The sequence below is a fragment of the Buteo buteo genome, chromosome 12 (assembly GCF_964188355.1).
Source record: "Buteo buteo chromosome 12, bButBut1.hap1.1, whole genome shotgun sequence".
Taxonomy (NCBI): domain Eukaryota; kingdom Metazoa; phylum Chordata; class Aves; order Accipitriformes; family Accipitridae; genus Buteo; species Buteo buteo.
Genome location: NC_134182.1, coordinates 36,871,933 through 36,897,357, shown reverse-complemented (window position 1 = coordinate 36,897,357; position 25,425 = coordinate 36,871,933). Strand labels below are relative to the sequence as shown.

The 25,425-nt window shown below is 37.7% G+C and overlaps 1 protein-coding gene across 26 annotated transcripts in view; it reads left to right on the top strand.

The window, feature by feature from the left end:
* The window catches only part of AFDN (afadin, adherens junction formation factor), a 133,266-nt gene that overhangs the window by 91,509 nt on the left and 16,332 nt on the right, over positions 1 to 25,425 (top strand). For 25 of the 26 annotated variants that reach the window (XR_012652539.1, XM_075043377.1, XM_075043369.1 and 22 more), the window contains 7 exons: positions 17,805 to 17,870; positions 18,028 to 18,101; positions 18,617 to 18,735; positions 19,849 to 20,043; positions 20,302 to 20,393; positions 20,831 to 21,019; positions 23,678 to 24,700. Coding sequence is in view for 25 of the 26 variants with exons in the window: in XM_075043377.1 (XP_074899478.1) it covers positions 17,805 to 17,870; positions 18,028 to 18,101; positions 18,617 to 18,735; positions 19,849 to 20,043; positions 20,302 to 20,393; positions 20,831 to 21,019; positions 23,678 to 24,700 (1,758 nt within the window). In the remaining variant the exon portion in view is untranslated. The remainder of the gene's footprint in view (positions 1 to 17,804; positions 17,871 to 18,027; positions 18,102 to 18,616; positions 18,736 to 19,848; positions 20,044 to 20,301; positions 20,394 to 20,830; positions 21,020 to 23,677; positions 24,701 to 25,425) is intronic. The other variant, XM_075043361.1, reaches the window with a different exon arrangement.

Below are 25,425 nucleotides of genomic sequence, written 5' to 3'. Positions count from 1 at the left end.
ATGCAGCGGCTGTTCAACAGGTGGCCCTGCTCCAACCAGTGAAAGATGACCCTGAATCTATTCAGCTTTGGTTAGGAAAACAGTAGGTTTTTTCCTGTGATGTGACAAAATAGTTGCTCCTGGTAACAGGCTGTGAGAATGCCTTTGCATGTCAGTGCTGACCTGCCTTTCTTGTTAAGTCTTATTGGGCTCCTTGTACTTGTCACTGGCTTTAGATGAAGTTGGTTAAAATGTAGGTTGGTCGTATTCTAGAGGTAGATGAAATGGGCAGATTCTCAGAGATCATAAAAATAATTCCTACTGACTGCTTTTCTTCCTTCTACCCATTGCAAAAAAATCTGCACTTTCCTAGTAATCTGTGCTCATCTCTGAGGAAACGTAATGAATTTATTATTTGATAATTCTTCTGAGTTTTTACCAGTTTGCAGGGTTTTGTAGATAAAGTCTGTGCCAATTAAGAGTTTTTAATGGGGAAATTTAGATACCATACCTTACATACCCCTTCCACACCAAATGTTCTTAATTACCAAGCTACTGTCATGCCTTCTCTGCTGCAATCAAAAAAGCTAATTGGAATTGAAACTAAGGTTATACAAGCAGAGAAGTGATGCAACTTGCATTGAAATGCTGTGCACCTGCTTATTCTTACGATAAATGATTTCAGTTTGTGATACGAGGTGATTGCAAACACATTGACAATAACGTAAAAAGAAAACCAAAGGAGGTAAGTCAAGGAGTATATGAAGGTGTTAGGTCCCTGGGGACCCTTATTTGATCATCTTTCAACCTAATGACAGGTAAAATGTTTAAGTGCATTACTTTTTAATTAAATAAAATATGAGTTGCTGTGAAATAGAAGTTTTAAAGGCCTGCCAGGAGTGCTGGAGAGAGCAGGAATGCTGCGCATCACCTAGTTCACCTCACTTTGCTGTAAGGGTCTTTCCTGAGCCCCTTTGAGCAACCATGTAGTAAGCATGTACATTATATGCAAACATACCAGAAAAAACAAGTTTGGTTATGAAACAACTGTTAGCTGCCAGAGCACTGTAAACAGTGTTGTGTTTGTGTGGGGTTTGTTTGGGTTTTTTTAAATTGGGAAAATACCTAACAGCATTTCTTAAACTGAATACACAGATTTTTATTTTTATTGAAAGTTAAATTGTATGGCTTCAGATGTGATCCAAAAAGGTAACTTGTTGTTCTGCTCCTTTGAAGGTGTTGCATGTTTTCTTATAGTAATGCTCCTGTAGCTTTATTAGCAGTAGCTTTTGTAATAGGTATATTGAAATGTAGTTGGTAGGAGTGGTTGGGCATCGGGAACAGTATTACTTTTTGAGGTTGTGTGCAGAATTTGGTTGCTCTAACCCTGAAAGATGTTTTGATGTTAAAAGCTGCCTGACTCCCAACCACATTGCGGTTGAGTTTTTATGAAATCCAGATGATTTGGAAGCAGCGTGTGCATGCAGTTTACTTTAAAAATATATCGCTTTTTGGGGGCTTTCACATGTGACTTCTCAGCCATCTGTGGGCCAGCACATTACTTCCTGTTTAATTTGGAGGTTTTTTTGTCTTTTGTACAAAAGGGCTCCCTTTTTGTTTTTTCTAGCAGTTTTCAAAGTTTAGTAAAGCCTCTAAAGTAAATGGAAGTCGGAACAGCATAACTGATTACGTAAGAGTCTGAATATTGTATTGGTTATAGCTGGTGTTGATAAATGCTACACTGTGTCATAGCATCCAGCTCCCAGTTATCTTGATGGGTATCTTGGAAAATCCAGCAGACTAGAGCGGTGGTTGCTGTTGAGGGCTGAAAGAGAAGTGGAGAATTGTTTTTTTTCTTTCAAGGATCTGTAGTCCCGGAGATCAAAATGTGGTTTTCTGTTGTTGGAAGAACAGAATCCATGGTAAGTCTGTTCAGGTTTCTGTTGGGACTGTTTTTCTCTGAAGTTTTAAATACTATCCCTGTACTTTCTCCTGCTCTCTTGCTTGTTTAAACCTGCCAGTAGTTATTTGTTCGTGTAGCAGCAATGTAATACAGCATGCAGTTAAATATAGTCAGATGTTAGTAGCTAACTTTCTAAAATCTAGAAAGAAAAAAACTAATTTTTTAGCTTGTTCTTCATAGGCACTTCTCAACTTTGTGGAAGTGACTATTAATATTGAAAGTTTTAGGTGTGATAACTGCTGTTTTACTGTGGCAGAGCATGAATAGCATGACCTGTGATCTGTTTACTTGTCATATTAGTTGGCTTTAATCCAGGTTCCTCTAAAAGTCTGTTTTCCCCTCATAAAGCCTTAGCAGAATAATTAAAATTGACATCCCAGACAGTATATATAGGATTTTTAATACTCTCTAGACCCTTCTGAAAAGACCAGAACATGCAAATACGTTGCAGTTAGGATATCTTATGTTCAACACATTCACAGAGTGAAGGCATTTAAATTCTGCTTACTGCACAAAAGAAAGAATTCCCATGTTCTGCAAGAATGATAGAGCAGGTTTTGTTGATTAATCTTCACATGCTGGTTATATTCATTAGTATGCTACGATTTCGTCCTTTCCTTTAAAGTATGGCACACTTCTACTTCTTGCTCAGTCATCTTTTATTAGTAGAACAGAAACAGCTACCTTAAAATATATACAAGCACCTTAAAATACATATGTGTATGCCCCTACTGGCATATAAATCAGAGTGTATTTTCTAGGGGTTTTTTCATGGATGGTCAGATTAAATATTTTCATAGCGCTTGCTAAAATAGGATGAGACGATGATAAGGTATTTCTTTTTAATAGAAGCATTTCAAACACTGAGTGTGACAGTTCCTCAATAAATATTCTGGGGAAAGGGCTTACTTTTCTAAAAACAAGTGTGTGGCATCTTAACCATAAGTAACTTATATTATTTGGCAACCTTGTTTGTTCTTAAGGTTTAATTAAATCATTCTAAGTTGCTATATTTTCTAAACTGTTGCTCATAATTTTATATTTAACAGTCAATTAAAGGTGTTAAATTTAAGGAGGGTTTGAGACTACAAGGAATATCAATTTCAATGTGGAATTTTTCTGAAAGTTTGTTCTACAAATATCTTTTAGGTGATCTATGTAGAAGGAATAGGCTTAAACATTCATTTAATTATTCCCCCCCCCCAAAAAAAAAAAAATAAATTGAAAATTAGGTGTATATTTAATACTGGTAACATAATAGAAAAATTTGATATAGACAGTTGATGGGATTATTTTTTTTTAACTGTTTGTTAGCTCTTTACTTGTGTTCCAGGTCTTAAGATTTCTTAAGATTTCAGGTACCTCAGTATCTGAAGTCTTCTTGTGACTGTGCTTTCTAAGTATTTAAGGAAAATTTTTGCCCTTTCCTCCCAGCATGAATTAATTGAACTGTTTGAGTAAGAAGATTTAGAAGTTGTTTTGTTTCAGGTTTTTTTTAATGCTCGTTACTAATTCACATCAGTGGTCTGAACTACTGATGCTGCCTTAACAGGCTTCTTAGGAGGAACTTGGAAGTAAAAATGTAGTATTTAATTGTCACTTCCAGCACAGATTTCTCAGTCTTGCAGGAATAAGATAGTATGTAAGTTGCCAGTTTATTTTTCATCATGAACAAATAAGTAGCTATGTGTTAGCAATTTGCCTGTTTCTTGTTGATAAATGACTTCCAGCAGGGTTTTTGGTTAAATTCTGGTACCTTGTAGATGTTCTATAAAATTTTGCTAATGCTTTCATATGCTGTGTAAAAACCAAAGCTTATGCCAGCACAGCATGATTTTTCTTCTCACTAGCTGTGAGACCACAGCTCTGCTCAAGTAGAGTGTTTTTGTCTTTTTTTAATTTGCTTGTATTTAGATTGATACTGCAAATGGGTCACCCAGACATTTGTATTTAATGCCTTCTGGAACAAAGTGAGTTTTAAAATTTATGTGCGAGTTCTTCCTTGCGCTAATACCTTCTGTATGCGGGCACTTGCTAACAAGTCTGGAAAAGTTACAGCGCACAAATGGTTTAGCTAGAATTCCTCTACCAGACTTCATGCAATTCTGGCATTCAAATAACTTCCAAAATTCTGTTTAGATACATGTTAATACAGCATTTTAAGTTTAAATTTTTTACTCTTATTAATGAAAGAGACTTTCAGAAGTTAACAAATTCTGTATAGACTTTTTCCTGTACGAATAACACTCTCAACTGGAGTAGAAACTTAGGTGCTTACTAGTATGTGATAGTGTACACACTGATACTGGATTAAGTTGTATCCATCTGAAACTGCAGAGCAGCATTATGTGGAAGATTCTGCTGTGGGTGTTCTCTTGGCTGTAGTTTGTCCTCAGCTATAGAGCCAAGCACTGTTTCTTAAAAAAGTGCAGCGGTATAGGATAGTTTTTTTCCAAAATAGATTGCTCAGTATGTCTGGCCTATAAAGTCCTATCCACAGACGTAATTAAGCTGAGGCATTAGTTCACAGTTGCCTTAACGGGGAAGAGCACCGCAGAATCTCCAATACAACTTGTAGATTGGTACATAACTCTAATAGCCCTTAGTGTGTCATTGCTCCTAGAGTATTTATAGCAAATGTACATTAAAAAGTTAACCCTTGTTTGGGGAAATAGAGCTTAAGCAATATATTTTCCTTGAGTTCAAGAGAAGATTTTTCCTTTGAAACAAAAGAGAAATTAAATCAAACAGGCTCATGTATTTAATTTCTTTAGTTAAAAATTTAGAGTGCTTTTATGCATTTGAGGATTTCATATGAATCTTAATTTGCAGCATTTATAATTATAAGAGGCTTCCTTTTTAAGAAAGACTAATGAATAAAACTTGCTTAGTCTTTTACAAATCTTGTATATGAAGCATTTTCCCTTCACTTACCACTTTTCCCGTTTCATGAGAGCAAGAGTAAAGCACAATTAGGTAGGAACTGTTGCATTCTTGATTCCAGTCTCAGAGTGAGACTTGAGGCCAATTTTTTTAGCTAGTTTGTTTAATTGCTTTGGTTTTCATTAAAGAAGGTATGTTTTAGAACCACTCAATTTCCAGAGTGTGAGAGAAATGACATTGTTACAAATTGATATACTTCTGGGTAACACAGAAGGCACTGCAGCAATTTGTGTCAGCGTGCCTGATTTCCATGTTTATCTAATTGCCTTATTAAGGTTTCTGAATACCACAGGGTTTTTTGTTTTGGTTTTGTTTTGGGTTTTGGGTTTTTTAAAAAAAAAAGACTACATATGCACAAGACTATAGTGCTGCATATTTTATTAATGCCATCTTGGGAAGTCCATTACCAAACATCCTGGGTTCTTTGATCTTTTATCTCCTGGCAGAAGCACACTTTAGGAAGGTAGAGGGTGGTGCAAGTCAATGTTGATTGCAAACATTCTTTTATAAAAAAGTAACAGGTAACGCCTATTCCATTAAAGAGAACAACAAAATTCTTCAGTCCTTTCTCCTTACTCCTTTTGAGGCCATTTGTAAATAGAGCTTCTGGATGCAGTGGATGTGGAATTTTTAGGTCATCAGATGCTTCAAAGTCCCGTGATACTGTACAGCTTGCAATCTAGCTTTTTTTCCTCTGAATAGTAAGACACTTTTCATTTGTTTTCCCACCCAGTGCAACTTAAAAGCTGCAATGGAATTGTTCATAGATGTTAAATGCTTGATATTTCTTTGCCTGTGAATAATGTTGATTGTCACCAAAGTTTGAATCTTCCCTGCCTGTTTTGTTTAATGGGAAAAGTTTTGCCCACTTGTGACAGTAGTTCGTCCAACTCCAAAAATGTTTGGGTGTTTTCCCCCTACCATGGAGGATAATGAGAGGGGGAAGCAGAAGCTTACATATGTGGAGCATGGGTCAGTTTTAAAATTTTTTTTTAGTCAGGGTATGACGTGACTCCGAGCAGCTGTAGCCACAACTAACAGACCAGTTTTACATACAGTAGGCTGCTTCACCTCATTTATATTTGGAAATGATATAGGGCATGCTATGAAGTATTCTGTCTAATAATGACAGATTTCCAAAGCCTCTACATTGGTCTTGAGGCAGCCAAGGCCTTTGCTTCCTTTGAGAAAGTGGTTTTTTTTCTGATCTTCAAGTCCAGAGAAGTTTGCCCTCACTGGAAGCAGGACCAGTAGCTACAAAGTTGGCCTTTCCCATTCCTCTGGGCTGACAGCAAGTAGCTCAGTGAGTTGTAGATGTAGTATGTTCGGTACCTAAAGTAGATAAGTACGTACTCATCCAGATACAACCTACAAAATGCATGTAGCTTTAGGGAATGTGAGTGTTTGGGTGATCAGAAACCTTTGCTTTTGCCTCCTAGAGACTACATTTGTAAACTGGCTGCATAAGTTTAGTAAACTGATATTCTTTAAAATGCGTACAAGCTTGGGTTATTTAAATGTTTCTAGACTAGTGCCAGGGAGGTCAGACTGAGACTTGATTCTGTTGCATAAACTTGCTTTTAAGGATGTTTATAAAAACTTACAAGAGATCTTCTGTGTAAACTTAAGAGTCTGGAGTCAGAATTAGCTTGATAAAAATCAGTAAAATCTACTCTGGGCGTAGACAGATAAAAGATTTCAGGCCTGATGGCTGGTATCAGGCTTGATAGCTACATTTCTGTCCTGTTTTGTTTAAAGACATTTAAGTTGCAGGGATTCATTCTGGTTTTAAACTGTTTCATTTTTATAAAATACAACAGAAGCTTCACAAAAAAGACCAACTTGGGGAAACAATGTCATCCTTGAAATGTTATGAGAGATACCAGGTCCTAATATTTCAGCAAGGTACATTTGTGTATGTATATACATACACATATATGTGATATCTACATTATTAAAATGAAATCTTCTTTAATGTTTGCATAATTATGCAAAATCCAAGAAAGCCTTGAAAACTACTTATTTTTAAAAATTCTCCAATGGTTTATGTGAACTGTTGGACTGTTTTGACATGTAGTCTTGGTATCTGAAGCCACTTAAATTGGAATATTACTTTGAAAAGGTTGGTAACTGTATGGCACTTATTTCTGGGTTCAGTCAAACTTTCACTGGGAGTGAAGATTCCTTCACTTCAGGACTACTTTTTCATGTTACTGTTTATGTGAAGGTTGAAACCATTTAAATATTCATGTATTTAAGACAGAAATCTTCAAATCGGTATTGAAAGATCATTAGGAAGACTTTCTTGCATTTTATGTAAATGAAAGTAGTTTTTAATACATGCAACATACTTAAAAAAAACTTGTTATTGTTATTGAAGTGTATTTTTTTTCTTTAGTCAAACGTGATTCTGCCAGTCTTTATTGGAGGCTGTTAATCACTCCAGTTTTATTGGAGTGATAAACAAAGTACGTGAAGCTAAACAGGTATGGGCAAATGATGGTTTAGAACAAGTAATGACAAGACCTTACTGCGAATTGTCTGGAGCGTTACCGGTTTGGTTAGGTGCCGTACCTGCAAATATGTTTTGCAGATGCATAGTTTTTCCTTAATTACTTCATATTACAATTTTGCTGTCATTCCTAACAACTGGAAAAGTGGTTTTGTAATACACATTTTCATAGTTTTAATTCTAATGATAGGTATTGAAATAGCTAGTTCATCCTACAGATCACTAAAACTGCAAGAATATTACTAACCTCGGAGAAAACACAGCTAGTTTGTGATGTTTGAGGGGATGGGAGTAGCTTAACTGTTCAGAGGGCATCACCTCCTCACCAGATGGACCTTCATTCCCACCCTGGTACCTTTAGGTCAGGGTACTGGTGGGGCTGCGCGGTGTCTCGGCACCTCCAGCCCACCGTGCCACTGGTGGCAGGTCCCAGCGTGGCGTGGCACGGGTGGCTCGCCCGGGAACCCCGCCGCGCGTCGACGCAGCTCGCTAGCAGGAGCTGCCTGTTGTTCCTGCCGTGCCGTTACGGCTGCTTGTCCTGGCAAATACCAAACGGGAAGGAGGAGCGGGCGGGAATTCTTCTGCCTGCTTTTAATGCTTCCGTGGTGACTGAGTCACCAGCTCGTGGGCTAGCTGCAGTGCTGCCATGAGGAAGACTATATCTGATGTTCCTGTTATTCAAACTGCTACTTCACATACAGTTGCGCTATATGGCGTGTCCCGATTTTAGGGCTGTTGTAATGTATGTGAGCCAAAGTTTCCCATGTTTGTTACTGACAAGGAAGTCTGATAAAATTCATCTTGCGACATAGCAACACGAGCAATAAAATCTGTTCTCCTTAAATACTTCCTTTAATTCTGTCATTTTTATTAATTCGTTACTGCTGTAGTCTTGTACATCCTCAATTTTACATTCCTCTGATGTAGGAGTAGTTGGGTTTTTATTGTTTTTTTTCAGATCGCTGTAGTTTATCTCGTTCTTTTCCTTATTGGTCTGATTACTCCATAGAAGTAGCTGTAAATTTTTCTTAATGCTGCCTCTTCTATTTCTAAATTTCTCATAGTAATTTTTGAAGCAAATGCAGTATTAAGGGCGCAGTCCTGTTAGAGCAAGGAGGAGCTTGCAAAATAACGCTAATTGTGAAAACAAGTATGGACTGCTGTACGCTGATGTGTTGCTTGATAGATGGCCCAGATGATAAGTGGATGTGATGGAAAATGGCTTGTTTCTTGTTAGGCTGTCTCAAAAGCCAAGGTTAGATTGCACTATCCAACTCAGTCCTTTGGCTTCTTTAACATGACAGAATTTTTGTAGTCAAGCAGAGAATCGTACCAGGCTTAAAAGGGGCTAATACCTATTTGGACAAGAGGTATGAAATCTTTGCATACCTTTGTCTGCCATAAATTTTAGTCATCTGAGCATACTTTTTTTTTCTTTTGACGCGTTAAATGCGTGATTGACTTGGCTCTGTTGTATCAACTTTGTTTTCCTTTCATCCTACTGCTCCCAGCAAATTTCCAGATTTTTCTTTTTTGAGGTTGCAGTCTGTGTGACTTGAAGAGTTGAAATCCCGTAAACAAACCTAATATTTGGGGGGGAGTGTTACTTTCTTCACCTTCCAGGTTTTCTTTTAATGAGGGACTCTAGTGTTGGACACCTTTTTTTCTTTTTTTTTTCTTTTTTTTTTCTTTTTAGTGGTTTCCCCCCCACCCTGTGTCAGTGCTGTGACTCTTAAGTATATTGTGTTGGTGTTCTAGAGATTGAAGTTGGGCTGACCAGAGGTGTCAAAATTTGCTCTTTAACTTCTATGGATTGCCATAGTTGCATGAGTTTTCAGAACTTTTCTAATCTTTCAGGTTCTACAGGAAAGTAATTCAGTCAATTTATTTGTTTATTCAATAAGTTCTTTACTAAATTCCTTTATATCGGGTGATATGTCCTGGGATACTAGCTTAAGTTTTCTGGTTGTCCTACTGCTTATTTAGAAGACATTTATAAATGAAAGTTCATGGAGTTTTTGTTACTACTTAATTTTCCAAATGTAAGTACTTAACAAGTACTATTTTTTAATTAGTAGAGAAGAATGTGTGTGTGTGTGTATATATATATATAAAAACATATATGCCAGTAAATACCAATGTTATTTATATTATATGTGTAATAAAAAAATTTAAAAGTTGCTGTCTCAGGTGAGATTTTAATGTTGACTTTTTTTGTGGGCTCCAGTCTGTCTGAATTCATTAATCTCCGAGATAAGATGGGTTTTTTTCTGAAACAGCTGAAAGCTCTTGTTGAAGTTCCAGCTGGTTAACTGTGCTCTGCTCCACAGTCTTTGGCTGTATTTTCAGATGAAGTTCTGTTGATATTGTCAGTGTATTGGGGTTTTGGGTTTTGGCGGTTTTGTTTATTTTGGGGGGTGGTGGTGTGGTGTTTTGTTTGGGGTTTTTCAGTTTGTTTTTTTTTTGATTCAGTGTTGCGGAGGAATGATAAAACATCCTCTGAAACAAATGAAATTATGTTTACTGCTAAATCTTCTCTCTTACATGTATTCTTTCTTGTTCATGAAATCCTCTGCTATTTTAGTATTTAATTGTTACTTTATGGTTTGGGAATATAGTCTGTAATTTTGGTTTCTTCTGACAGGTCAGGGGGTTTTGCTTTGAAAAGAATTGATTTAGGAAGTTTCTTAAGTATTTTATAAAATATTCAATTTAGGTACTAGAGGGGGCACATCAACTTTTTTCTTATCGGTTTGGAGTTGAATTACAATATTTATGTATTTTACAATGCTTGGGAGTTGAATTGCGGTATTTATTACATGCGTAGACTTCAGATGAAGAAGATTCAGTGTCAGTTCATGTGTAGGGTCTACTCAGTTATTTGATAAGGTCCCTTGTCAGTGTAGCTACAAACCACCAGAAAAATAAGTATCTCTTGTTAGAACTAAGTTTTCCTTATGTGCATTAGACGGATTAGAACATGGCTGAACATTGTTGAACAATGGTGACACTAAACTAGGGCCTAATTAGTACCACTTCAGTAACTTGAAGTTTTCATTTAATTTCAAATGAAGAGTTAGATTTGCATGGACTATGCAACGCGTGACCTATGAACAGTACTGATGTGAAACTCCCCAAAATCATTGTCAACCAAATGTGTAATAACTTAACAAGCCTCTCTGTGTTTTATTTCCTTGCTTTTATTTATATCCTCAGGTTGTAATTTTAGACTCCATCTTGTAAGATTTTCCTAAACAGGTTTTTGTTCTGTGATAAGAGCTATTTGAAACTAGGCTACTATGACAAAAATAAAGCTAGTCCTCTTTTGTAAAGCTTACCTATCTTTCTTAAGTCCCACTTTAAATATTGTTACACAGTGTAATGTGGGCCACACAGCTGCAATTAAGCCAGATCGGAGGGAAATAGAACTTCTGAAGAGTTTTAATTGCAGGATTTATTGATGTTGTTTCATACCTCAAGTTTTTTGCTTATCCTCCTGACTTGTAGCTCCTTTTATTCTTACTTTCAATGAGGAGGACTCATTGTTTATTTACTTTTTACAAGGTAGTCTGGTCCCTTAAACAAACGTTTTCCCACACACTCTTTCTTCATTTAGATTTAGGATAAAGACCTAAGTTACCATTCTAAGCAGACTTCTGTATGCAGAAGTGTCCTGTGTTTGCCTTTACCTCCCAAGTAGGATTAGAAGATCTATTAAAATTCCATCTAAATGTGAAAGTTCCCCATTGTCATAGAATTCCTGCAGCAACCTGTAAGTCACAGCAAATTTAGGATTAATTATTCTCATACTCTGACTAAACTCAAGTGCATGCCAAATTTGCAAGTGCAATATGTTAACGTCTTTCAACTTGTGCTGTCTTAAAGCATTAAATTGCTTCTTAAGATAAGTGTAAGATAAGAAAAACTTTATACAGGTATTGCATCTCATGCAAATGCATGGTTTCATTCTGAGTACTGGACCTAATCGTTTTCCTCAGTTTCCCACGTGTGTTGCTTGTGTACATCCGTCTTAAAGATGAATAAGCTCAAGCATGGAGAAGATTATTTTCAAGAATCTTTTCATGTTTTTACTCAGAGACCTAATTAAGCTTCCTGGAAAAAAAGGGGGGACATTTTTATTCCATTGTGTAATTACATCAGTAAATGCGTGTTGGTTTTTTTAACAGGATGCATTTACTTCAGTTCTAGATATGCTATTCATCTCCATCCCTTGCTAAAGTCAGAATAACTTGTATTTCTTACATTAAAAGGGGAACGCGTGGGCCTTGGCAAAGTTGGGAAGTGTCTTTTGGTGCGCTTGCCATGCAGGCTATCAGAAGCTTAAAAGGAAAATGTTTTTCCGCTGTGTAGTTTGCTTCTCTGTGTGGGAATCTGCATGTATGTGGCCTTTTTTTTTTATTTTGCAATTGTTTTGGGATTCAGCTTTCACTAGAACACACTTGCTCTGCAGACGCTGCTCAGAGCTGCTTGGCAAGTCAATAATAGGTGACCTATAGTAGGATCTATGAATTGTTGGGTTGAAAATCACATTATTCACCAAACAGTGGAGTCTAAGGCTGCAGCAGAGAAACACTGATTATTTTATGTCATGCTGTTTTAACCCATTTGGGAATTGGGCAGCATTTAAACTGAAATATTCTCTGTTAGGTCAAACTCCTTTGGCATTTTTTTGTATTGCTTATTAAGAAGAAGACTTCCCTGGTGGAAGTTCACAGATGTGCTCTAAACATGGGTGAATGTTCTTGTATTTGAAAGATGAACAATTCCTGGCTCTTCTTTTCCTTCTCAAAGGGGGCTTTTGGGTTTCTAGCAGTGAAAAGCCCAGTTCAGGGTCTGATGTGAAAAGCCTACTTGATATTTGTCCTGTGTGTTCACAGCCCCTGACAGTTACGGCTGTGTTAGCACAGGTACACAGTTGCCGTAACCTGATAAAAGTTGGCACAACAGCTTAACAAGAATAATATCATCCCCCGGTGACTGACCCTCCCAGCAGCCCCCTTTCCTGTAGGGTTATGAACAGTCGTGCTGTAAACCATTTGAGGAAGCTGATTTGGCTGAAAACAAAGCTTTTATTTGGGAGGAGGAGGGCTGGGGGTGGGGGCCAGCTTAGCCTTCAGCCGGGTCTGTCGTGGGCCATGCCATGACACAGCAGTGCCTGCGCAGGTCCAAGCGTGGGACAGGGTGGGAGCAGGCAGGTGGGTTTCTTTCTGACACTCTGTATGAGAGTACTGCTAGTGTCATTCTAATTAATTTAACATTTTTTTAAAAATACTGAAATGTGTAAATAGTGCTCCACTTCTGGCCTCCAAACTTAGTTCTCTCTGCTTTATGTGGTTTTTATGATCTTGGTTTTTCTTCCCTATTGGTTATTTAATAACTGTATTGTAAAAGCACAGAATGGAGGTGTTTCTCATTTTGAATATTAGGTCTAATGTACTTGAGGTGTCAGAATTTTAAATGTCATGTTTTCCTTTCTTCAGTCCACAATTCACCATTTGTCTAATTCTGATCAGCTAATGCCTTCCTTACAAAACTTTTTTCCCTATGGTTCTCTGCTTTGGCTATGCATTGTAACAACAGATACCATTTAGAGCTAAACAAAAGAGATCTTCAGAGTAGAGTGTTATGCTCATGCAGTTCAGTTCAAGATTATTGTCACCCAGGTGAACTGAAGCAGCAGTAGTAGGCTTGTGGTTTTTTTCCAGTGAAAATTGAAAATTTTCCTTAAATTATTACTTAAGGGGAAGGATTTCCCAAAGTTTTCCTCAGAAAGGTACTATCGTTTCACTTTCTGCAAGGATTGTGGGAAAAAGTTGTTTCAGGTGGGAAAGAAAACAGGTAGATTGATAGCACTAGAGAGTTTACTACTGTGGATGAGGCTTTTTTATCCCCCGCCCCCCCCCCCCCCAATCTAGAATTTGCTGTATTATTTTTTGAAAATACTTGTAAAGGTTTTGGGGGTTTTGTATTTGGCTATACATATTTGAGAAAATGTGCTGTAGGTTCCAGTATGTTAATCTTGGGGAGAGGAATAAACCATCTTTTTATGCTTACTACATTCTTGCTTTCCACAGTCATCTAACTTCTCTACAGTTGTGGTGTTCTGTTTGGTTTAACAGCTTTACAGATACATATGCTTTTGGTATTCAGGATTAGAGAAAATAAAGAGAACTGAAAAGAATGTTTACCGTATTATTGTTATTGATACACACGTGTCATCACTATGATTTGTTTGTGGGGGAATAGTTTTATTTATGTTGACCTTCACATTCCTGTGAAAGAAAAGCAGGTTAATAAGCAGTTTACAAAGAAACCTGTTTTATTGTAATGTCAGTAAATGATAGGAGAAAAATCTTTGTGGTGCATATGAGAATTTTCATCACTTTGGAGTCTAGTATGCATGTCTAGCTATGTACTAACATCCTTTTTATGTCCTTAATAGCTGTATATTTCCTTCTAATGCAGTCTCCTGGAAGGTGGAACTGAAGCAAAATTAAGTCTGTTTCAACAGAAATTAAGAATTTGGATTCAAATGTCTATAAAGCTTAGGGTAAAAGATGAAGGAAGATGATGAGTTAACTTTGAGGATGCTTAGTGAGAAGTCTTCCCAAGCATAAGTGAGAGCACAGGCACACTATTAGAAACATATTAAATGGCACAGGAATTAGGCAGAGAAGGAACGTATTTGTCCTAGTAATATGTGAGTAGCTGTGGTAGCTGATAAAGATTTTTTTTTTTGTTATGTAATCTGAAAGGAAATATGTTTTTAAATCTTTTTTTTGTGCTTTCAAAATTCATTAGCTTTGTATTAAGTGAGATGACTTTGAGCTAACACATCTGCTGGTAACTTCTCTTAAAAGAACAGGAAAGGGATTGACAAACTGTATGGGCTTCAAGAAGGAACAAGGAGTAAAATGTCAGCTCTTTCAAATCATAATGAAGAATTACTGTAATGCTTAGAGTATGAGAACAGTTAGAGCAAAAATCATCTGATCTGTATTTCCAGCTGTGGGGTATTTAGCCAAAGAACATAACAAGTGTAAGATGGTTCCTCCCAGTTTCTAGCTTTCTGTAATTTCAGAATTTCTTTCAGAGTGCATTATACCTGTATCTTTGGTTTTTTTCTGAAAGCCCTTGAAGGGCTGTGCCATGAATCTGTGATCTTTTTTGTGCATGTTTGCATTTTGGCATCTGCAGCTGTCTTGTTCCTGGCAGTCTCCCAATTTAATTATGAAATCCTACAGAAAATGTTTTGGGGTTGTTGTTGTTGTTGTTTTTTGTTTGGTTTTGGTTTTTACTTTTTAAAATATGCTAGCTGTGGTAGCATGAGTAAGAAAGCTTCCTCTGTTGGCTGATTAGAGAGATGATAAATAATCCAATCTGTGCCACTCATTATCCTGTAGACCTTCACTTTGATTGTTGCTAAGGTGAGGAGTCAGTGTCTAGTTGGTTCTCTCAAGAAATGTATTCCATGTTTCTGATCATCCTTGTTATCCTCTCAGCCTCATGGTTCTGCTGGTGTCATTTTGTAAGGAAGTAATCAGAATTATAAACTGTTTTGTAAATGTGAGCCTTTTAGATTTTTAGTGACCGTGGTTGTTTTTGGTTTGTTTGTTCTTTTCTATTAGTTCTGTTGGCTTCCAGATATTTGAGCTGATATGTGAAGATGGCTCTGAAAACAGTGACTAAAAAGATATTTCTCAAGGAGTTAAAGCCAGTTTATTATAAAACTTTATTATATTTATCCTTTTTATTATATGGATATTTGTGCAATTGCAAATGTTTATCTCATCATTACCTGCAAGCCAGTGCACATATCATGAGCTTAAAGAGAAGGTTTCAACTTCATTTAATGTGCACTGACAATCATAATCAAGGGGAAGAGGGGTGATGTGTATGAATATAGTGTCTAATGTAATTCATGAGTACCAAAGTCATGTTCCCAAAATTACATGTTCTAAGTGGCAATGCTCTTCCAAAGGCTTGCTGGTTTTACCTGATCTTTGACTGTGTTAGGCAGATCTTTGTCTGAATTCCTGGGCCCAAGGGGATGAGATTCTTGCTAGCACCCTTTGAAATTAGGGCTGAATACAAGCAGTGTCAATCCCAGGTGGCTTCAGAGGCTTCTGGTTAGTCTTGGTCAGTCTGGCCTCCAGGGAAAGCTGCTGTTAGGTCCGTGCAGTTACATACAACTACATGATGCATGAGGTTGTAACTACAAGGGTGGTTTGGTGGGTGAATTGCTGTTAACTCGTTCACCCTTTGGAACTAAAGGAGCTTGCCTCTAGGTATATTTAGAGGTTGGAGGCAGAGGAAGGAACGTATAAACCCAATCATCTTAATTTTCAGTTCCCAGCAAGGGGAGGTGGTAACTGATTCTGCCGACAGTGCCCTGATGGGGACCAGTCCCTTACATGGTTGGAGCATTCCTTCACACTTGGACCAGTGAAATACATTCCCCCCCCCCCCCCCGCCATTATTGCTCCAGTGTTCAGCATCATGTGATCCTTCTCCAACTCTTGGTTTTGTCTTACTAGATAAGTTTTCTGTACTGTAAATTTAGTTATATTATTGTTTGCCCTTTTTCTGGAACACTTATGAGCATGGTGATCACCACATGGGCTTCTCTGAATTTCCATTCCTTGTGAAAACTAGCAACTTCTATCCATGTTGAACCACTTATTAATACACAGGGACAAGTTCCTTCTTAGCCTGTGTCACCTTAAAGTCTTGAAGAACTCCTGGTAAGAGGTCTTGCCACATCCATCTTGAAACTCTAGGTGTTCAGTCAACTGGATCATCCTTCCCCATGTGCTTCTTGGTTGCTTGGGGAAAAAAGATTTGTGAAGCATGATTTCATTTGTCATTATATTTATCTAGCTGTCCTCTGACTTGTGTTTCTCATAACTAACTGATTTTTCTGGTATAAAGATAAAAATGTTCTGCAGTTACCTTGATGTTTCTTTAGAGCCCTTTAAAAAAAAACAGAAAAGTAACTAATTTTTTTTAATTGCCTTTGTATTCTTTCCAGACAAAGAAAGGGCCCTTAACTTCAGTTATTTATTGCATTTTTTTCCCCCTTTTTTTCTGTAAGTACAGCTTAAGCAATTATTGTGAAAAATTTAGACATGTAGAATGTTAATCTGGAAGCATGAGACTCGAAGGAATTCCTTTTCTGTGGCTTTTGAGTAAACATTTGGGATTAACTCAAGATTCAATGAATAAAAATAAGTCTTTCAGTTGCTTAGAAAACCATGTATAACACTGGCTTTTAAATAATCTTCACCTTGATTTTTATTTTACTTTATTACAACAGTGGGAGCAATGAATGCTTCTGCTGCCAAAAGAAAAGGGTTGGAAAAGGCGGGGGAAAAAAAGGAGGAGGAAGTTGCATATTCAGTATCAAAGCAACTTGGGGGGTTATTTTAGGAAACGACATTACATTAAAAACTGTGCTCTGTTGAAAACTTACTTAGCACTCTTCTTCCAAGTGACTTGCAGAGTAAAATGGCACCGTTTGCTATAGTAGATAATGAAATCACAAGTGATTGTCTTACATTATAAGTGACAATTTAAAGGTTTGCGATACTAACATTTAGACTGGTCTGTGTGGTGTCTTGTAAATTGGAGCATGTGGATGACACAACAGCATGGCTTGAATAGATGCTTCTGTTCTCTTGTCTTGAATCTGTTGGTTGTCTCCCAGTAAGTTCACTGTTAACAGTCCTTCCAAAATTTAGCAGAATACGTTGAGGCAGATGTTTTATGAACAAAATTGCATGGTTTTGCAGTAGACTTGAATATTGCCTCTGTCAACTCTGAAAGACTTATTAATTATAATGTCTACTTGTTTATTGTAAAACGAGAGGCACTGTTTGTTCCTTTACACCAGCTCCTTTACAGTCCTAATGAATGTAAAAAAGCATTTCTATTCCTTTTTCTTGTAATCTGCAATATACCTTGTTTCATTTGGGTATTAGCAGGGAAACAGTGCAGTCTTTTGGAACATAATACATAGAGGTATAAAAAAATAATAGCATGCATGTAGAAGTGCAAATAAGTATTTCTTATTGGAAGGGGATTAGAACAAACTTCTAAAGTACGTTTTAGTTAATGTATTTTCTTTCTTATTCAAGCTTGCATTAAGACCAAATATTCTTTCCTTCTAACAATGCCTGCAGGTTCAATAGGCCTAATATTAAAATGTTCTTTTGATTTAAATGAATGCAACTCTTTTCTGTGTAACTGTTTTTTTCCAGTTTGGGAATATATAAAAGCAATGAGAACGTAGAGGTTTATCTAGCCATGCAAAATTCTGATTAACACATGTGGAGTGCTTAAGAGATTAAATATAAATGTAATAAATTAATGCCTCTTTCTCTGTAGGGTGCGGGTCAAGACAAACTTGGAATATATGTCAAGTCTGTTGTGAAAGGAGGTGCTGCAGATGTGGTTAGTAATATTCTTAAACATCAGAAGTTCAAAGGTAGAAAGATCCTTTGGAAACGCTTTTAAATCCTTTGTTTGCTTGTATGTGTGAATAATTGTTTTAATTTAGACCGTGTTAGTGTTGGTGTATGAATTTCTTCTCTCTGGGATATGTTATTAGGATGGTCGTCTGGCTGCAGGGGATCAGTTGCTCAGTGTGGATGGTCGAAGTTTGGTGGGCCTGTCCCAGGAAAGGTAAGGAATGCTTTCCTTGGGTGTCTTTACATGAAGAAAGTGCTAGAGTAGTTATATACTGAAAAGCTCTTTTTTTACATTTTAGGCTTTGTCTTAGCTTTTTATAACTGCTTATCAATAATATTAGTAGCAAGTTCAACTGTTTGTGTAGTATTTCCCGTATATGATACGGGTTATCTATATAGAAGAGATTGTATTACACATTTGGGCTTCAGTTTTGAGCAAACTTCATTTAGCTCTAACTTTAAATATTTTGACTTCTGACCTTTAACTGCAGAAACTGGAAATAGTACTTGCCTGTAGGTGTTGTCTGTAGTAAGTGTATCTTCTTGTCATCATCTAATTTTTTTCAAAGTGATTTTAAGTATTACTCAGAAAAAGAGTGTTTTGTCAAACAAAAGATTACTGGAATAGATGTGAGAAATCCATGACATACAAACTGATAATAAGGAGGACTAAGTAATAATACAGTGCCTAATTTTATTTTATTTTCTTTGCTTTGGCTTTTATTGCAGGGCAGCAGAACTTATGACTAGGACAGGTTCTGTAGTAACACTAGAAGTAGCAAAGCAAGGGGCAATTTACCATGGTCTGGCAACCCTGCTTAATCAGCCATCCCCAATGATGCAAAGAGGTAAAAATGCTAATATTATTTATGTCAATAACAGCTTTATAAGTCTTAGAATGCAGAAAATATAATAATTCACAATAGCTTGCCAAATATTACCAAAATATTAAATCAGAAAACAAACATAATTGCACAGAAAAGAAGCATTTCCTTTCTTATCAAAAGTTCATCTCTTTTTAAATATTGTTTGAAATTATGCTAGCCTAATCATTAATATATGCTTTGCATATGTATCTTTTCAAAAATTGAGTGATATGAGTGAACACACTTCTGTATTTGTGTTTTCTATAACACAAATGTGTACACACATTTGTATTAAGTTACAAATTGAGTGAACAAAGTTCTGGTTTGAAGTAATTTTTATTTTAGCAAATGGAATATAATGAATACAAAGGGCATTGAACTTCAATGGCTTTTTTATCCCTTTCATAAAAGCTGCTCTCCTCCTCTTGGAATATGACTTCCTTGTAACCAGAGAGTGCAGTGTAATTACTAAGGGACAAATAAATAGAAATAGAAGCCCCTGGAACATGTTATGCCATTGATTGATTGATTGATTTTTAAAGTAGAAATATTGAAACATATCTTCTTAAGTTTCTGTATCTGATCATAAGAAGTTCTGGGATGTTTCTCCAACATTATATCATCCTACTTCAGTGAACTAACAAAAGACATATTTAAGTCTTACGCAAAATAATGTTGTAAACGAAATAATTTTATAAAGGAAGACCTTTTCAACATATAGGGTAGTACTACAGTATAGAAAAGAATGGATTAAAAGAATAAATCCTTATTAGCACAGTTTACAACACCATCCTAGATGCCATATGCCTCTGAGAGTCAGCAAGAGACTTTTCAGTAAAGCACATTTGGCTTTTCCAAATATTGTGGTACCTTTTCAAAAGTTCTTCTGAAGCATACAAATCAAAGGAATGCTGTATAGTTGATAGAAGAGTGGGATTGTGTGTCTGAAGAAGTAAAAATTTTAAAATCTAGCATTTGCTTTACTGGGAACTCATTTTTAATTATAAATGCAAGGTAGCTCTGGTTTGAAAAAGAATATGCTAGACAGTAGTTAATATAAGCGAAAGGGGGAAAATACATATCCAACTGTTACAGTTTCTGACCGCCGTGGCTCAGGTAAACCCCGACCAAAGAGTGAAGGTTTTGAGCTGTATAATAACTCCACTCAAAATGGGTCACCTGAGAGCCCTCAGCTGCCGTGGACAGAGTACAGTGAACCAAAGAAGCTGCCGGGGGATGATAGATTAATGAAGAACAGAGCTGATCATCGCTCCAGTCCCAATGTAGCAAGTAAGTACGATTATCCTCCTTTTAGGGGTAGATGCTTCCTCTGCTAGTTTTACAGGCTGTCGAATTCAGAAAGGGGATGATTGTTTTTAAACATGGATTAAGTTTAAAATGCCAATGTAGTAGTAACATTTGGAGCAAGCCTCTTGTTAGAACTATTCAAAGGAAAAATTGTAGTTACTTTCTGAATACTATTATTTTATTAAGTTATGTAAATTATTATTAACCGTCATGTAAATGCTTCCTTTAACTTTCCAACAGATCAGCCTCCAAGCCCCGGAGGAAAGAATGCTTATGCATCTGGAACTACCACCAAAATAACCTCAGTCTCTACTGGAAATCTTTGTACAGAGGTCAGAAGTGGCAAGCAAAATGCTGGCTGTTAAACTTTCCTGAGTTATCAATAGCGTCAGTGTGCTTGAGTCAAACCAGTGTCTTACTTAACTATTTGAACATAATGCTGGTGCTAGTGACTGGGTGGGGGTTTTGTTTATTACGGCAAATGAAAGATTGAGACAGTTTTGAGTGGTTTTATTAAATTTTGTTCATGAAGTTGTCCTTGTGATTTCTTAGGTTTGTACGATATTGCGTACTTGTTTTCAGACCATAAAAACATGAGTCATAACCACAATTACACTTGATACTAGACAACCTCTTTATCTCCTGTTCCAGACAAAAAATGCTCTTACGAGCCAAAGAAAACATTTAGAAAATGCATGTTTAGAATAATATTCTGTACAGATCTGTGTGACTAGAAAATTCTACCTTATGTTCTTTCTACATTTTTCAGGAACAGACTCTGCCCCAACGACCTGAAGCTTATCCCATCCCAACACAGACCTATACTAGAGAATATTTCACATTCCCAGCTTCAAAGTCCCAGGATCGGATGGGTCCAGCTCAGAGTCAGTGGCCAAACTATGAAGAAAAACCACAGGTCCAGGCCGAAAGTAATCATTCGATCAATACTACAATGCAGGTGAGAAGTAATTTCTTTCAATATAAGAAAAAAACAGAACAAACCTGCTTGCTTTCCACTCCCAGACTGCTGAGACATTTTTGCAGAACAGTCAACTCTGATCTCTGAGCTGTTGAGGACAAACTGTACCACAGGGTGGGGAACAACTGTACTTCTGCCAATATTGGCTTGGGTTCAGAAACCTTACTCTTCCCCTGCCGTAGAATTTATGTTACCATGTGCTGTAGACCTGTTATCTGGGATGTTTTAGCCCCCTGTTAGAGGTAATGGGGTGTAGATGGTAGTAGGGTTTGTGTTGTAAAATGTTTTGTGGTTTTCTGAAAAGCAAACTAAATCTTTCAGTCTTCCAAGAAGGTTCATACGGAAAAATCTCTTTGCCTGTGGGGTGTGTTGTTTAAGTGATGAAGTGCAAGTATTAAAAATGAAATAAAACAGTACTTTGAGACCTAACCAAGGTCTTCACTGAAACACATTCCCTGCTCTCAGTTTAAAAAAAATAAATTAAAAAAAAAAAAAATTCAAGTTGCATCTATTATCAACGTGCAGCTGCTTCTTGACCTGAAATGAATTTACCCCCAGTGTACCTTTATAAATTCAAAAAATAATGTTGTTCTGCTCTTTGTAAATGACGACTTTACTCAAATCCATACAGGAAATTAAATCTAGATCTACTAAATCCAGCCACTGGATCATCTTTTCTCTAATCCACCAGAGCCTTAAAAATACAGAGAGAAAACTTTTGCTATTTCTTAACTTGTGATAAAAGCAGGGCCTTGCAGCAGACTGAGTATGTTTTACTTTTGGAAAAGCAGTGTCATGTAAATTATCTTGAGATTGTGTCATAGAAGCAAACTAAGGCGTGATTATTGATTACTCACACATGTATTGGCAAGTGAATTCAGTAGAAAGTCAATTAAATAAAAGCTTAGTGCCTTTTTTTTTTTTTTTTTTAAGTATTATAGATAGCTAATCCTAATTATTTCAGCCATTAAGAAAATAGGTGTTATACCCAAGTAGGATGGTAATTTTGAAGGAGAACACTGCAAGTTAAATGACTGTGGCAACTAGCTATGGAAATATTTTGCTGAATTTCCGTGCTTAACTCCTTCATGTTTTGTAATTTCATCTCACCTAATCCTAACTGCGTAGTTTATGTCTAGGCTCTCTCTGTCAGTGATGGGACGGGGAGGCTAGGACCTCCAGAGAATGGTTCCTACCCATTTCTCTTAACGGGATGAATTGCTGCCTGGACACGCATCTCTCCCCTGCTTAAGACAAGCTTAAGTGAGTAGCTTAGATGAGGTGGTTAAAACTGGTGAGATGAACCCCATCTGTGGAAGCTGTTGACAGATATGGAATTTGAGCTCTGGTCTTCAGGCTGAATGCAGTACAGAAAAGCATTTTTATAAAGCAGATGGCTAGAAGCTTTAGCTCCTTACAAGCATTGAAAGTGTACACGATTTTTCTCTACCATACAATAGTTCTTTTAAGTTGAAAATTAGAGGAAAACAGACTTTAAAAAAAAAACAAAACAAAATCAACTCCCAAAATATCCTTTTAATCTTTACAGTGAGAACTGGGCTTGTAAAAAAAGCTGCCGTAAGCTACTGACTGATGTGAAATGCCTGTTTTCTATTCTGAAGGCCTTAGCCAACTGTGTGGCTAGGTGCATCTTTACAGCAAATCTAACACAAATAGCTGTGTGTTCAGCTCTGCTGGACTAATAGAGCGTAAAAAATACACTTGTTCATCTCAAAGAAGGCATTCTTCAGAGGTCATGATTAAGGTCGTTGATGGAGGAAAAGGAAAAGGAGTTTGCATTGTTAGTCTTCTCTCAGTTGTTGATAATTGGTACATTATGTGTTCAGTGCTTAGTAGTTACTAACATTCAAAGTATGAATATTTGCTTCAAGAAAATCATTAACGGATTTGATAAGCCTAATTTATGGTCCAGTATTCCTTTTCAGGAGGTTGTACAGTGCAGCAAGACCCTGAGCTTGTATAAAAAAAGACTCAGTGTTTGACATGCTAAAAAAGCGCCAAAAGTGCAGACCAATATACCCGTGCCCCAAGAGCAGGCAGAATTAGACCCGGCCACCCCGGTTCCGTACCCGCGAACGGTGCCGCAGCAGTGAGAGCTTCCCGCGGGTCGTCTCGCCTCTCACGGGAGGAGGGTGGGCAGCGGCTCCCTTTTTTCATCCTCAGCAGCCTTTCTGTTTGCCTTCCCAGTAAGGAAAAACGTTCAGTCGAGCCAGCTGCAGGCTGAATGGTAGAGCTGGTACGGTACGCCTGAGCTGCAGTCCCAAGCTGCCAGGACTCTGGTGCTCGCCTGTGGGGGAGGGAGTGTCAGGGATACTCCTGAGAACTTGGGCGAGCTGGGGAGGTTTTCAGCTTAAGCTCCATTTTGCGTTCATCCTTCCTCCCAGTCCAGATTTCCAGGCATTTTGGAGTGTGCGAAGTCCTCCATGGCTTGAATGAGCTAAAAGGACCGGGAAGAATATTTTATTTTTGGTCTTGGGAAACTTACTAGACGTGGAAATGCTGAAATTCACTAAAAGTAATTGCCTTCAGTAATAAGAATGCAGTTTGTGAACCGTTTTCAAATACATTTTAATATAGATGGACTATGAAATACATGCCTTGTTTAATTTTTTCCAGCGTGTGGCTCGTTCCCAGGAAGAGCTCCGAGATAAAGCTTTCCAGCCAGAGAGGAATCGTTTGGAAGTCGTAATACGGAAGGATGTAGAGTATATTGATCGGAAGTCAGACAGTGATCAGTGGATGAACTCATCTGTGGATTCTAGCACATCTAGCCAAGAACACCTGAACCATTCATCCAAACCGGTCTCGCCTGGTTCTTGTTTAACTAAAAGTGGACCTGGCCGTTGGAAAACTCCAGCTACTAGCCAGCCAACTCCCGTGGCCATTTCCCAGCCCATCAGAACAGATCTTCCCCCTCCGCCACCGCCTCCTCCAGTGCATTATGCAGCTGAATTTGATGAACTACAAATGGATTTGCCTCTGCCTCCCCCTCCTCCTCCAAACCAGATAGGGGCACAAGCATCTTCCCAGGCAGCCGCTGCTGAGCGTAAAAAAAGAGAAGAGCATCAGAGGTGGTATGAAAAGGAAAAGGCACGTTTGGAAGAGGAACGAGAAAGGAAACGTCGTGAGCAGGAGAGAAAACTTGGCCAAATGCGTTCTCAGCCACTAATTCCTGCTCAGCCTGTGGTTCCCCCTGTTTCCCTTCAACAAGTGAAATCAGAAAAGCCTTCAACTTTGCAGAGGTCTCAAGAAACAGTCATTCGAGAGTTGCAGCCCCAACAGCAGCCTCGGACTATTGAGCGGAGAGATCTGCAGTACATTACTATCAGCAAGGAAGAACTGTCCTCTAGTGATAGCCTCTCTCCAGATCCCTGGAAACGGGATGCTAAGGAGAAACTGGAGAAGCAGCAACAGATGCACATTGTGGACATGCTGAGTAAAGAGATTCAGGAACTTCAGAACAAGCCTGATCGTACAGCAGAAGAAAATGACCGCCTCCGCAAACTCATGCTTGAGTGGCAGTTCCAAAAGCGACTTCAAGAATCAAAGCAAAAGGATGAAGATGATGATGAAGAGGAGGATGATGATGTGGATACTATGCTCATCATGCAGCGACTGGAGGCAGAAAGAAGAGCAAGGGTAAAAGGGAATAATCCTTTCTAGACAAAAGTATTGTAAATACGTATCTTGGTGGGTACTCTGGCTTTGTCTGAGTATTTTGATGTTCTTATAGGGTAAAGGAGGATGAAGCTTTCTTCAGTACCTTGAATTTTAAAATTGCGAACTTACAGTGGCTTCACCAGTTAAGTGTTATATTATGGAAGTATTATAGAATCCAAGTTGGCAGTCAAATTTACTTTTCTGGTTGTGGGGAAAGAAATTTCCTTTGGATAAAGGGATTTTGCAATGTACCTGGAGTAGAATTAGAAGGTTAAATATGGTAAGAGTTTACTTACAGGAAGGTAAGCAAAAACATTTGTAACTGTGAAAGTGTCTAGGAGAATTGGGAACAAAAATAGTATGAATTTTTTTTTTCCTCTCCCCCGCCCCTCAAATATATTTACCTCTGAGAGTTCTTATTTATAGTCTTGGACCTGAACACAGACACTGAATGCGTGCTGGTTCCAGGGAACAGTGAACTGAACTGAGATTCCACCTTGCTGGTCTGTTCCAAGTAAAGGCTGGGGTCTTAAGGCAGCTGCTACCTCTACTTTTACCACCACCTCAGTGGTGACCCCAAGAGTGCTGGGGGAGGCATTAGGTTGAGCCATGTGCTTTTGCATGTTATAACGACTAATGCACCCTGTCTCGGGCTCCAGCTCATATGTACCTGGATTTTGCGTGGTGTCCAGTTTAATTGGTAT